This window comes from Eimeria necatrix, genomic scaffold (assembly GCF_000499385.1).
Source record: "Eimeria necatrix Houghton genomic scaffold, Enh_scaff68, whole genome shotgun sequence".
In the NCBI taxonomy this organism is placed as follows: Eukaryota; Apicomplexa; class Conoidasida; order Eucoccidiorida; family Eimeriidae; genus Eimeria; species Eimeria necatrix.
In genome coordinates, this window is record NW_013654515.1 from 17,865 (window position 1) to 31,205 (window position 13,341).

General features: G+C 54.2%; 3 protein-coding genes across 3 annotated transcripts; 2 read left to right on the plus strand and 1 right to left on the minus strand.

Moving 5' to 3' along the window:
* Positions 1-2,279: 2,279 nt before the first annotated feature.
* On the plus strand, positions 2,280-5,666 carry ENH_00070630 (hypothetical protein, conserved; the record flags this gene model as incomplete). The annotated part of the gene is made up of 4 exons (XM_013582512.1): positions 2,280-3,512; positions 3,678-4,662; positions 4,762-5,112; positions 5,458-5,666. 4 exons carry the CDS (start codon positions 2,280-2,282, stop codon positions 5,664-5,666), a joined length of 2,778 nt encoding a protein of 925 aa, XP_013437966.1.
* A 3,178-nt stretch (positions 5,667-8,844) lies between these two features.
* Positions 8,845-10,665, minus strand: ENH_00070640 (guanylate kinase, putative; the record flags this gene model as incomplete). The annotated part of the gene is made up of 4 exons (XM_013582513.1): positions 8,845-9,003; positions 9,252-9,411; positions 9,771-9,955; positions 10,417-10,665. The coding sequence occupies 4 exons, from the start codon at positions 10,663-10,665 to the stop codon at positions 8,845-8,847; spliced, it is 753 nt and encodes a 250-aa protein (XP_013437967.1).
* Positions 10,666-11,647: 982 nt separating this feature from the next.
* On the plus strand, positions 11,648-12,277 carry ENH_00070650 (ribonuclease H, putative; the record flags this gene model as incomplete). Its single annotated transcript, XM_013582514.1, has 1 exon — positions 11,648-12,277. One exon carries the CDS (start codon positions 11,648-11,650, stop codon positions 12,275-12,277), a length of 630 nt encoding a protein of 209 aa, XP_013437968.1.
* Between the last annotated feature and the right edge of the window lie 1,064 nt (positions 12,278-13,341).

Here is a 13,341-nt window from a genome sequence, read left to right on the forward strand (position 1 = left end):
CGTTGAAGATACGCTGCAATCTTCATTAACTTTAACTATAGGCTCTGCTATACGTCTTAAGGGTAAAGACTATGTAGAAGAGAAAGAGATCGCTGCACGACGACTTCATGCGAAGACTGAAACGAATGCCACCTCCTCAGGTACCTCATCATTGCCTGGCCACGGGGAAAGCCAGTGCAGAACTCATAAGGATGAGATTCCCAGAAATATGAAATTAGCTGGAAAGGATGTGGCCTGCGTGCAGTAGCACATGGCATCATCCCCTGCGAAGCTGGACTGTGACAGCATCACATCTGAACTAAGACTGATGGAAGACGACTGACGGAGAGCTGATACGTTTCTTCTTGACAGAGCACATGAAAACATGAAATTTTTAGCTTTGTGTTCTGGTGGGCGCATGCTAATTTCGCATCCGGATACAAGCGAAACTAAAACCTGATTGACTAACCGGAACCAGCGTAACCACTGACCAGCTAATAAGACTATGGGGTAAACAACAGCCTGGTCTAGGGGTTTAGAAGATAAGGCTGTTCCAACGTAGCTGAGCCAAGTGCCACAAGCATTGATTCGAATGTACTCGGGCATCAGCCTGCCCACAATGATGTCTGTAACCTGGAGAAGATTCATGCAAGTTGCGGATATTGCATTGCAGAGTTGACACCAAAGGGTCCTGCTCTTCCTGGACAAGTACCTCATTCTTAAAAAAACCATAAGAGGCAAAAAATCATCCCCATTACATCACAAGAGTGGCCATGCACGTGGAATCATGAACCCTCGCAGTCTGCATGAAGCGCATTCAGCTAGTGTATTCGACGCACAACGAGCTGGCCATTGCAGTGAGGTGTTCACTCGCTTCAGGTTCTCCGAGGAATCAAAAGAAGTTTAAAAGACGATAAAATGCTGGCGGAAAGAAAAAAATCCTGGGCACAATCTATGTTAGTGCTGCTGCTGTTACTAGCAGGTGTAGCTTCCGTGTCAAAGGGAGCTGCCGCTCCAGTTGGCGCTGCGCCGACAGGAGGAACAGTAATAGTAGTAGCCCAGGTGTAAAACTGGATATTTAGGAATAATTTTTATCTTGGACTGCAGCAGGGAACAATTACATCGCCTGTGTCTGCTGCCACGGGGCCCCAGCCTTCTGCTGTCTCCATACAGACTTGCTGCAGCACTGCCAGCCTCCGCTGCTGTGCATTAGCCCCGCTGGAGCAGCAGCTGTTGCTTCTCCTTGTCTTGTTTCGTACCTCGTTTCTTGTGGTTTTATGTAGTTGCCGCCTTTTTCATTCAGTTGCGCGTCTGCTGCTTGCTGCGGCAGCAGCGCAGCAGCTACAGCGCAACTCCAGCAACGGCAGCAGCAGCTGCAGCGGGGCAACCTGCGGGGCAGCGTAAACAACAGCACCGCTTCCCCTCCCTTGTGAAGCTCAGCGAAAGCCTGCCTAATCTCAGAGTCTCGCATTGCCGCCGCAGCTGCAACAACAGCCACGGCAGCGGCAACAGCGGGCATCCAGCAGCTCCAGCGGCAAAGGCGGTCTGGTAGGGGCAGAACCCGTCTCGCAGACCGCACCATTTGTTGCAGCATCACACAGACTACATATTGTCTTCTTTTGCCTCGCCCGCGCTGCAGCAGCAGCAACGGCCGCAGCGGCAGCAACGGCAGCAACGGCAGGCGGAACACAACCGCCGGTTGCTTTTGCGTGGGAACAGCTCGGTGACGGCACGGAGCAGCCCAGTTGCTCCCGAAAAGTCATTTTCTGCCTTCAGTCTGCTGGGAGGGTACCCGTAGCAGCAGCAGCAGTAGCAACGTCGGCGTCCGGGGCTGAGCAATTGGCTAACGTAATTGGTCGTCTCACTGACGCATCTGTCGCTTCCTTGTCCTTCAGAAAAGCGACCAGAGGCAGCAGTTAAGGAGGCAGTTGTAAACGCATGCAGCCCCCTGGTGCCCTGGATAGCGCCTTCGTTGTCTTATAACCAGCACTGGCTCCGGCTTTTCATTGGTGCATCGGCGCCTCTGTTGCAAAGTTCTTGGCAGCACAAGTTGTAGCAGCAGAGGCCGTCGGGGCTCAGCGAAATCGCCGCCAGTTGTTCTTTACCGGTGCCCCACAACACAGCAGCGGCTACTTCTCATTTGCTGCCTTCATTTGTTGCTGCAGCAGCACGAGAAACCAGTGTAGCGCCATTGGCACTAGCAGCCGTAGCAGCAGCTGCTGCAGTCCGAAGCAGCTTCCCAAGGCGCTGGCATCAAAACCTGCCTGCAACGTGGAAGCGTCGTTTGGCGGTGGCGCGCAATGGACTCGTCTCCAGCTGCTGCTGCAGCAGCAGCCCCTACCTCGCCTGACCAGCAGCAGCGCCTGCAGCAGCAGCGGCAGCAGTACGAGAGAAGTTTCTTCCCATATCCTCCTCCGCCGCCGTCTTTTCCCCCTTTTCCAACTCCCATTTCGGCTGCGGCCGCAGCCGCAGCAGCTGGCGAGCAGTCAGTGCATGTATGGGGCGTGAATTACTTTTGTCGCTCCGTAACGCTTGCCGCGACTGCAGCTGCAGAAGAGGCTGCGGCTATTGCTGCTGCAGCAGCAGCAGCAGGAGATGGATTGAAGCCCTTCAGCGCCTCCCCAACAACTGTAGGAGGCCTTTTGAGGGCGCTCTTGTCGGAGGAGTCGCTTTCAACAGATCCGTTTCTTGCTGCTTCCATTCAGCCTGGGGAGTGGCTGCTGCCCCTCTCGGTGCTGCTGCAGCATCCTGCCATTCTTTGCTGCGGCGCGACCAGGGAGACCCTCCTGCAGGCCATCTCCTCACTTCCTGACATCGCGTTGGTGCAGCGCCAGCGGCAGCAGCAGCAGCAGCAAGAGCGGGGCTCCTCGCTTTCGCCTGCGCTGCCTGCAGCAGCGGAAGCAGATGAGGGAGGCGAGCAGCAGACGCAGCAGCAGGGCGGGGAAAATGGGGCTTCACCGGAGAGTGAAGACAGCACACGTAGTGCGGCTAATGCGGAACCAGCGGTGGCAGCAGCAGCAGCAGCAGCAGCATTGAGGGAGGAGCCGACTGCTAGAAGCGGCTCGGCCGCAGGGAACGCGAGCGGAGATGTCAGTCCCTTCACAGAGACGACTTCAGCCACCCCTTGCAGCAGCAGCAGCAGCAGCAGCAGCGGAATGCAGGAGTTTCTGTCGCTTGCACGCCTGATGGAGAAGGCAAGGAACACCCTTGTCTTACGAAACTTGCCTCCAGAGACAACTAAGGAGGACATTCTCGCCATATTGTCTAGGGCCCCGTCGCTGCTGCAGCTGCAAGAGGAGAACCGGAAGCAGAAGTCGCAGCAGGGAAAAGGTGCGAAGGACGAGAGCCCAAAGGAACAGGAGCTGCAGCAGGAACAGGGGGAGGAGCAGCAGCAGCAGCAGGAGCAGCAAGAGGATGGAGATCACAGCTGGTGCAGCATCAGGAAGGACGTTAATGACACTTGGTTTGTCTCCCTGAAGGGCTCAGCCCCCACTCAGGATGTAGCCTTGTGGCTTCGCACACAGGAGCTCAATGTAAGTAGACGGGCAAAAGAGCTGTAGAATTATGGCAGCAACACCAGAGACACAAATAGGTTGAAATTCATTCAAATCGGATCCTCTTTCTCCCCAGTCGACTCTCTTTTGGGGGTCCCACAGAGTAGTTTGTTTCTGTGTCTTGCTGCTGCTCACTTATCTCAGGGCAAGCCCCTACAGGTCGGGATCAAGGCTTCCCACGCGCTGCACCGCGTCGTCTCCGCGCAGGCGACAGCAGCAGCAGCAACTGCAGCAGCGGCGGCCCCGCGTTTCTACCCGGCTCCGGCTGTCGCTTTGGCAATGGGCCCGCATCCTGCGCCCTTTGGGCCGCCTGCACTAGGCGCAGCTTTGCCGATAAACGCAGCGGACATGGCTGCTGCTTTCTTGCCGCAGCAGAGGCGCACGGTGAGGCCGCAGAGAGGCAGCAACCGCGGCATGCGCAATGCAGGAGGCTTCACTTCGCCGGGTGCTTATGTTCCCGCCGGGAGCCCTCAGAGCCCAGCCCAGCGAGGGGGGGGTGGCCAGGGGAGCTCTCCGTCAGGTGGTGGCCCGCATGGGACAATGGATGCGTACAGCAGACTCCCATATTCACATCATATCCCTGGCTACCCGATGGAGGGGGACTTCTACCCGTTTTTATGGCCGCAGAGTCCGCTGCAGCGGCAGCATATGCTACAGCAGCACCACTTGCTGCAGCAGCACCATCTACTTCAGCAGCAACAGCACCTGATGGGGTGCTGCTGGATCCCCGCCCTGCAGCAAACTCCAACTGCTGCTGCAGGGGTGCCGCCTGCCAGTACTCAGAGAGGAAATGGCGGCGACGGAGCAACATCAGCAACCACCCCGTCAGCTGAAGGAGAAGAACCCCGGAGAGCACAGCCCCAGCCGCCGCTGCACCAGCAGCTGTATTACGCGCCAGCTGGCTTCGTGTCCCCGCACATGTTCGTCCCTCTGCCTTACATGGCAGCGCGGCCGCTGCAGCACTACATCCAGCAGCAGCCTCAGGGTTTTCTTTCCCCGCAGCAGCAGCAGCAGCAGGGTTTCAGGAGCAGAGGGGGCTACGCAGGCAGGGGCCGCAGCGGCAACCGATGGTGGGGCCCCGGGAGAGGCTCTGCCTCGGCAGGAGTCGTGCGAAGCAATCAAGCTGGAGGTAAGCGCCGTGTGCTTTTCGTGAGTGGGCAACAGCAGATTTTGGAGTTGAAGCGTCAAGTGCAACAAATAAGCAACTGTGATCCTTGTGTGATTTCAGCAGGTGGTAGCCGCGGTGGGGGGAGACGGAGGGGCTCGGGAGCCCCCTGGAATGCAAGAGGAGGTCTTTCGACGGCGGAAGATCAGCAGCAGCAAACGCAGCAACAGCAACAGCAGCAGCAGCTTGGCAGCTCAAGCAGACCTACAGCAGGGACAGATTCTAGCGGCAGCAGCTCGGGTAACGGTAGCGACACAGCAGGGAGGAGGAACCCCGTTGCACCAGCAGGAGGAGCGTCGGGAAGTAGCACTGCGCGCAGCCGACAGCAGCACCTCTCTCTAGAGGCTGCAGACTTTCCTCCTTTAGGGGCTACGACTTTGCCCAAAGCTCCGAAGGCGCATGCACAACGCAAGAGTAAGGGAATGCCATGCTTTACTGCTTTTGGAGCGCACGTTGAATGCTGTTGTGCACAACCGGTGTTGCGCATTGCTGTATCATGATGCAGCCGTTGTTTATTTTTTGCTGCAGCGCAAAACATCTCACGAGCTGCAGAGGCAACGGAATCTGGAGCGCCCACTGAGGCGGCCCAACCTACAATGAACGATGTAGGACGAGGCATAGGGATCGGGGGCCAGGGTTTTTAAGGGAGGACGGATTGCAATTACGAGCACAGGCCTGCAGTTTATGGTTTAGTGCTTCCGAATTAAGGGTGGGTTTTCGAATTCCTGTTTAGGATTCCAGACTCTCGTTTTTCCTCAGGAGAAGAACTCATCATCGTGAACTGCCCTCGAGCGGTGACCTCTTTTAACGTGACGAGGCACTGTGGTGCAGCGGCATCGGCGGGATCATTAGCAGCAGAGTCAGCAGCAGCACTCGGGTTTTCTGGAGGGGTGCTGCGGTTTTTGGCAGCTTGCAGTCCAGGAAGGCCGCCGACTGATTTCTGCAGGGCTGTTGTCGGCCTCTTGTAGAGCTTCATGCTTTCCCTTGCAAGGAGTAAGCAACGAAAGCTAGAGGGGTTTGTCTTGCGCGCACCGGTAGCAGCAGCGGTGTCCACAGTGTTGCAGCAGACCTTGTCGCCGCACGTGTATTGGGAAGCAGCCAACAGCCGTTTCAGCAGAAGTCTCTGCTGATCATCGCCGCAGCTGTTGTGAGCGCTGCCCAGGAGCAGGCTGCTGTAGCAGGAGCAGCAGCTGTGGCCGCTGTTGCCGTGCCTTCGTCCTCGTGTAAAAGAGATACGCATGAAGAGGAAACTGAGTCTAAATTTTCTGCGGAGCAGAGGAGCGAAGCATATGTTTGGGTCCGGAATGGTTTCCTCTCTCAACCGTTGGGGGCTTCCGTTTTTCCATTGTCCTGCATGACTTGTTGGGTTGTCCGACGGTCGAGCAGCATTCATAGGGGACCCCGTAGGTTAGCCAGGACGATATGTTGTGCTTCCAGGGAAGGGCAAAGCAAGCCCAACCCCATTCTCAGAACTAGGGGGCTGCCAAGGCGGCGTTGCAGAGGGTCCTTTGGCCTTGTTTGCAAAGCTATTTGGGTATTGTAGTGGGCGCCTCCCATATTCATCCATGGCTTTGCGGACAACTTAGTAGCTCCCCCGGTCCCCGTAGGAAGGAGGGCTCCCTCTAGAGTACGGAAGGGTTTCAGAAGGCCCCCACCGTTGCTGTTGCTGATTTGCTGGGGATGTTTGGGGTCATCAAGGGGACCCCTGAACGGCTTCTGTGGAAGCCTCGTCTCGTCGTTCATGAATGCGAGGCAGCCGTCAGCTCAACAGGAGGGGGCTTAATGTCACTCCAGGAACCAGCAATGCCTCGCACGTTAGGAGACCCGAAGTATGGATGCAACGATACGTCTACATGCATGAATATACAGTAGGACTATGTATATTCATTGTATGTGCATGAGGCTCTTTAAGATATGATTACGCATACTTGACGTTTCCGCGACAATGATATTACATCGCATGGATGTGGACTGGAATTGTGGCGGCCTTCCCACCAGAAGTAAGCCTGCATGTATTTGTGTACACGTATACATGCGTTTCTGTTCAGACACACATGCGTAGATTTGTGTACACTTCCGTGTACATACGCATTTGTGTATAGGTATATGCGTGCATGCATTTGTATATGTGTTGGCTCACTGGTACATATGCATACTGTACATTTATGTATGTAGGTACCCCCATGATGTACATCGAAGTACATACAGACAAACGGCTATGTGTAACTTCACAGCTGCATGCCGCATGTGTGCACACTACACGCGCCTACTTGAGCGACGCCCATATAATTGGGTCCCACCGGTCTTATGTGGGGTTTAGGACCCTCGGAATTGCCGACTGGTTTATAGTGGCGCCGGGGTTTTGGAGGGCTGTCGCGTGGATTTCTTGGGGCCCAGCCTCCTATCTGCCATGCCGTTTAGGGGGCACCGGTGATAAATCTTGGGCGTCGCTTGCCATAGATTGTTTTGGGAAGCTCTAGCTGCAGAGGGCGTTGCACATTGGGGGTGCTTGCGCAACGTCTCCCCGAGGACTGCTTTTCCTGGGGTCAGATGTTGCGGGGGTGGGGGTCCCATGGGCCACTTGTCTGTTCCTCCATTCAAAACGGCTGTGCAGATACAGTACAGCCGCTAATGGTGTTGCATTTTGACCCCTGCATACCCGTAGATGTTTAGGAGGAACGCCTGTTCAGTGTTGAAAACGATGGAGTTGGATCTAGCTAGGATGCGTATAAAGTGGCATACATTCCATGTGGGCAAGTGGACGCTTTTACGCGTAGTCAGTCCGCTCTGTACAGGCTTGCTCAGACGCAGCTGAGCATGGCCACCACGTAGAAGTACTGCTGCTCACTCCAGGCCCCCGATTTACTCATTTCGATGCTTATAGTGCTACTGACGCGCAAGAGCAAGGTGCCAAAAAGCGGGGGAGGCGCGAATAAAAAGCCCGTCGACATTTGCTTTTTCCCGTTGCTCTGAAGTTAAGCACGGCACCGCCTGTTTTGTGCTGCATCTCGGTGGATAATCAGCTCGAAGCGGGACACAGTTGGCGCACAGCTGCAGAATGCCAGCGCCATGAAAATCCGCTCCTGTTGCCGAAAGCGCACCGGCGCGGTGAAAGTGGTATATCAGCCAAAAGGCAGATTCATGAATGGAGGACCGACGGAGCATTGAAATGCCGTGGTGTACGGTGGGTGAGGCCGTACGGGCAAAGAGAAAAGACCCGAAATGTGTGGAGCTCGCCAGATGGCGAGTACCGTAGCAGTGTGATGTGTACACATGCCTCCGTCCACAAGATGTCTTAATCCCGATCTTGCCTCGATGTGCAAAGTTCATTGGGGCCGCGGTTTAAGCCTCCCCCGCTCCTTGCGTTACTCAGATGTTCGTCGTTGCCTGTGAAATGTGTCGAGGGGCTTCCTTCCATTTTCCCCGCAGCTCATCGTGTGCTTTTGTTGAATCACCAGTCGCCGTCCCGGTGGTGTACGTTGTTCTGCCGTGGTGATCAAGTACCAAACGGTTAGCACCGCCAGCGGGCAAAGCTACGCTGATTTCCACTTCATATACCTCTCATACCCTTGCTGCACAGCCCCTACTGCCCGAAGAAAGAAGCTACTGTTGCTTTGGCCTCTCCACTGCCCGCTGTACAAATTTAAATCTTTACGTTCTTGCCGTAGTTCCGATTTTGCGATTGCACCGGTCCAGTTGGCAATAGAGTTCACATGCGATCATGGGGAACAGTGTAACTCCCCTCATCCTCAAAAGTGCCCTTCCTAGTGCCTCTACACAGTAGGCAAGCAGCTTTGGCATACGCCCTAGACTCCCGTAAAGGTAAAGCCCGAACTTATTCTTTTTTCTACTTATTAATAATTATCTGAAACGCTAGTCGCGGTCTCCCTCAGACTTTGAAATGGTGCGAGACTACGTCAATCTTCCTGCATTTATTGCCGCTATTGCTGCTGCTGCCACAGCCGTTGGTGCTCTTGTCCAGCCTGTTGCCGCAGGCCAAAGTGCAGCTGCAGGAGGCGGCATCCCACAATGACTGAGCTTCTCCAGCAGCTGCCGCTACACATACTTTGCGGTTGTGGTGTGTCTACAGCTCCCTCAACCAGGAATTGAAGCAGAAGTGTTCCAACTTGTTGACGCAGCTGCTCTCTACGTCTCGCTGCCTAGAGGCAGATCAAACCATTTGCTGACTGCGTCTCGCAGCTCCATCCAGGCCTTTTCCTCGGAATCATTTAAAAGTTTTAAGTCCCATGACATTTTCGTAGCTGTCTGTAGTTCATCTCTCGCATGCGCCAGCCGCCGCTGAAGCTGCGAATGCAAACACGAACAACACAGTCGCAGCCACGGGAGGTTAGCCACAGCAGCTCTTAAGAAAACAACCACACCTACAACATATGGCGAGAGCGTCTACAGTTTATGTGATGTTGATAGCTCTGGACAGGCCGGACTCTGCATTTCGCATCAAGCCGATGGTTTACTAGGCCTCAGGCTAAGCTCAGTGACACATACATATACATACACGCGAATACCGACGCAAGAATTTTCGCGGGACTTACCGTTTCAGGCGTTTCCGTGTTCCGTTGTCTCAGCCTCCTTTCGAGCTCCTCAAGTGAGGGAGGCTCAATAAATACAAACCTGGCGCCTTTAAAATGTCGACTCCTGATGATGGAGACGCCCACCAAATCTATCTCTAATAGACAGATCTGGCCTAAGGAGCTGGACAGAAAGCACATAAAAAGACAGCAGAAACCCTGTATTCCCACACATGCCGGCCTGCTTCTGTTGACGCCCTTGCAGCTGGAATTGGCTGTTTCTACAAGAGCTACAACAGCACAGGTAAATCTGCATGCACGTTACGTAACGGGAGAGTCATCCAATGCAAAATGAGAGAAAGATGAAACGAAGGGCCCACATGACTAAGTTACAGGAGTGCGCAAAGAACGAGAAGCTAAGGCAAATCCAGGGGAAAAATGCAGGATTAAAAAATATATTAAGACGGCAATTCAAACCAGGAAGAGCGACAAGAACAGCAAGAAATAATTAATAGGACCAAAAAGAGAGCTGCTCAGCCTCACGCTATCCTCTGGACCTCCGCCACTGAAGTCGCGTAAACATTGCCCGAAAATTCGGCGTGTTCTAGCAGATCGCCTCTGTCGCGCAGAGATTCAATCTCTTCGCGAGAAATGAAAAAATACTCCCGGCCCTCTTGCTCTCCAGGTCTTGGCTGGCGGGTGGTGTGGCTGACTGAGAAGCCGAAAGCCTAAGGAGGAAGCAGCAGGAACAGCAGCAGTAACAAGAAAGCACCTATATGTTTTATCCTATGGTCAATTACAGCTGGCCATGACTCAGACAAAAATACTCAAAACCCACTACTACTACGGACGCCCGTGGTAAGATGGAACATAGAAAGATGCAAAAAGCAGCAGAGAGACGCGCACCACTGATCACGGCTGAAATTGATACGGGGAACGCAGATCAGCTGGAATGAAGTGACAAGGGGAAGGACAACAGCATAGACAGCGAATGGAATCACCCTAGAACCAACGGCATTGGGAGGCAAAAAGGATAATCAGGGTCAGAAAGAGAGCCACAACGGAACATTCTGGGAAAAATGAAAAAAAAGCCCTTATTTTTTCCTTCTCTTGAAGCCTCCCCTGTCCGCTTGTCGTCAATTCCTTTGCTTCCACAGTGTTCACTCAGATGAAAGGCAGACAAACTCACATTTGGCCAGTTAGCCCTTAGCCGCCTGACAAGCGTCCCCTTGCCAACACCGCTGGGTCCTGCTATTATCAGTAGCCGCGGCTCCATAGAAGGGACCCCTGAAACCTCAGACGTCCCAGAGTCAGGGCTTGGAAGGGTCGGCGAAGTCCCAGGTTGCGTGCAGGCGTCAGACGTTGCGATGGCTTGAGGGGCGGCCTGCGTGCAAGGGGCTCCTTTCGGTGCCCCTGAAGTCTGTGCAGACCCTCCCATCTTGAGGGAGTACGAAAATTTGATGCGAGAAAGAGGAGAGTTACGAGTATGTGCTTGAAGATGGCCAGACAGTGTGACGAATAAAGCGCCGCTCTTGCGTCTGCTGTACCAACAGTGGCGCAACTGAAACAGTTGTGACCTAGTGCGGCCGAAAGCAGAAGAACAAAACGCACTAAAATCGCTTACTAGCTTCATTTAATAATAAAATGGAGGAAACTTGTTAACTGGCCTTGCACGGTTTCCACTGCAGAGGAGACCAGGGGCCCTCTTGAGGCCACAGGGCCTCAATAAGACAGCCAGCCAATTTACTGCTGCCAAAATTTGCTGCTACGGCTGGACGGCAGTATATGCCCGTACACAGAGCTAAGTTTTTCAATTTAATAATGCTTACTTGTTACAACACAGAGACACATTTTGCCACGCATTGGTATCTTTCTCCCGTTTCCCACCATTCCTGGCACACTAGAGACGGTAGGCTCGGGCCAAGCTACAGCGCGAGAGTGAACCACACCGTGAGACATACGGCGCTACAAGGGGGTATTCTATGCACCTGCTCTTCCCTCTTTTCCTGCTCTTTATCCTGCTGTCTGCGCTTTCTTGGGATTCGGCCTGGGGTCTCGTCACTCCGGTACCTCTGTTTCAAAGATCCTCGCGGCTGCCCCACAGAACACTGACAGAGGGTGGCAGGGGCCCCCTGCCCTCCATTGGGACACAAATCTGTTCCGTGCATTCTTGCAGGGTTACCAAGGCTCCGAGCTCGCCCGTCCCTTTTTCAGACAGCCCGAAACATCACTTGAGAGGCAGCGGAAGCCACAAACATTCCCCGTCAAGTACCAGTTGCTTGTATGGCAATACACAAGCGGAAGAGACGTGGAAAGGTGCGGAGCTTAGTGGGAGAGAGTTGAGTGCAGCCGGCCATCATCGGCTCTTGAACTGTTCGTCCGAGGCGTCAGTACACCCCCAGTCAGATACAGCGACGCCCATGAAACCTGATGTCGTTGAGATTTACGCTGATGGTGCTTGTCCCTCGAATGGCCGTGTTGATGCGCGTGCTGGGATCGGCGTGTTCTTTGGGACAGATGACCGGAGGAACCTGTCAATGCCGTTAGTGGTGGGTCCTCAGACCAACCAGAGAGCAGAGCTTGCATCAATTCTTGCTGCACTGCTTCGGTTTGTAGACTATGACGACGATTCAGCAAAGCAACACCCTTCTGGCAGCAGCGAGGTGCGTTTGGTAGTCATCAGCGACAGCTCCTACGCCGTAAACTGCTTGGGACCTTGGGCTGCGCGCTGGTGCCGAAATGGGTGGATAAGTACTTCGGGGAAGCCCGTAAAGAATGCAGATTTGATTCAAGCGATTCTTCTTCTGTGCGACAGAAGGCGAAAGACAGCGCCCTCGGGCGCAACCTGGCGTGGGAGTGTCGAATATGAATACATTAGGGGGCACTCTGGAGTTTACGGAAACGAAATGGCGGACAAGCTGGCTGTGCAGGGCGCCAACAGCGCCTGGCCAGCGCATTCCCTGGCCAGCGGGGCAGGTTTCACTCAGGGCCCTGAAGAGGCTGAAGGGGTCCTGGAGACATTTACAGACATCCTCAGGAGAGTTCGCTAAAATGTGTGGTAGCTTCCTCCTACAGTGTGTAGTAGAGACCCGGCAGAAACTGCCAAAATATCTACTGTTGCGAGATACGCCTGGGCGTACGCACGCAGCGCTCCAAAATTGACAGTGTGAGCTTGTTTCGGTTCGGTGGTAATGGAATGCAGGTGACAACTGACAAATGCCTACACAGTAGATTGTCAAGCCGTAGTTCCTTGAAGACTACACCGAACGGCTAACAAACTATGCAACAGAATAGGTACGCTTATGCAGCCGTGGTGTCCGGACCTAGACTCGCGCGAGTTCCGATGCCAAGAACCTACCCAGTGAGAAGACAGTGCATTCGGAGTGTGCTGGGCCGTAAACACCAGATTGTCCTCGTTGCATCATGCGGAGAGCACACGGAAAACTACCGTGCGGGCGAACCCACTCCAGGGCGTAACAAGCCTGTGTACGCATCCTCCTACGAAAGTAGGCAGCGACAGCTCGTTCCCTAATTTGCATATCTGTGAGCCTAAGAGTAACAAATACCTAATGCGCAGCGCACCTGCGTCTTGCAGCGTTGCAGCTCATAGGACACATAAATCGGTTTTGCAGGACCGCTGCTGAACAGCCACTATTGCGCACTGAACTTCAGTGCCCCACTACGCAGAATAGTCTTCTGCGCATGAACGTATGCCAGCCTAGCGGTGGCCAGCTTCGCTTTCTACAAATATCGTACTTATAGTTCCTCGAAACGCGAAAAAAGCGGCGATGCGCGTTGAATGCAGTTATAAAAATATGGCACTACTGAACAAAAACGTCTCTTTGGCAGCACTTAACAGCAAGCAGCTGCGACATCAGTAGTACTCCTCTACTTATTGCAGCAAAGCCACCCGAGATAGAAGAACCACTCAGGGTTACCCACTCCCCCAGAAACTCTTGCTGTATGCGCCAGGTTAAGTTTTCGGCCCACGGACCTTCTCGGAACCTCTCCAGGAGGGTGCCGCCACAGCATCGCTCGCTGGGACGTGCAAGCGGAGCCCTGTCAGTCTTCCGTGCAAACACGACACATTGCGCCGTGAGGTACTCTGGACGGC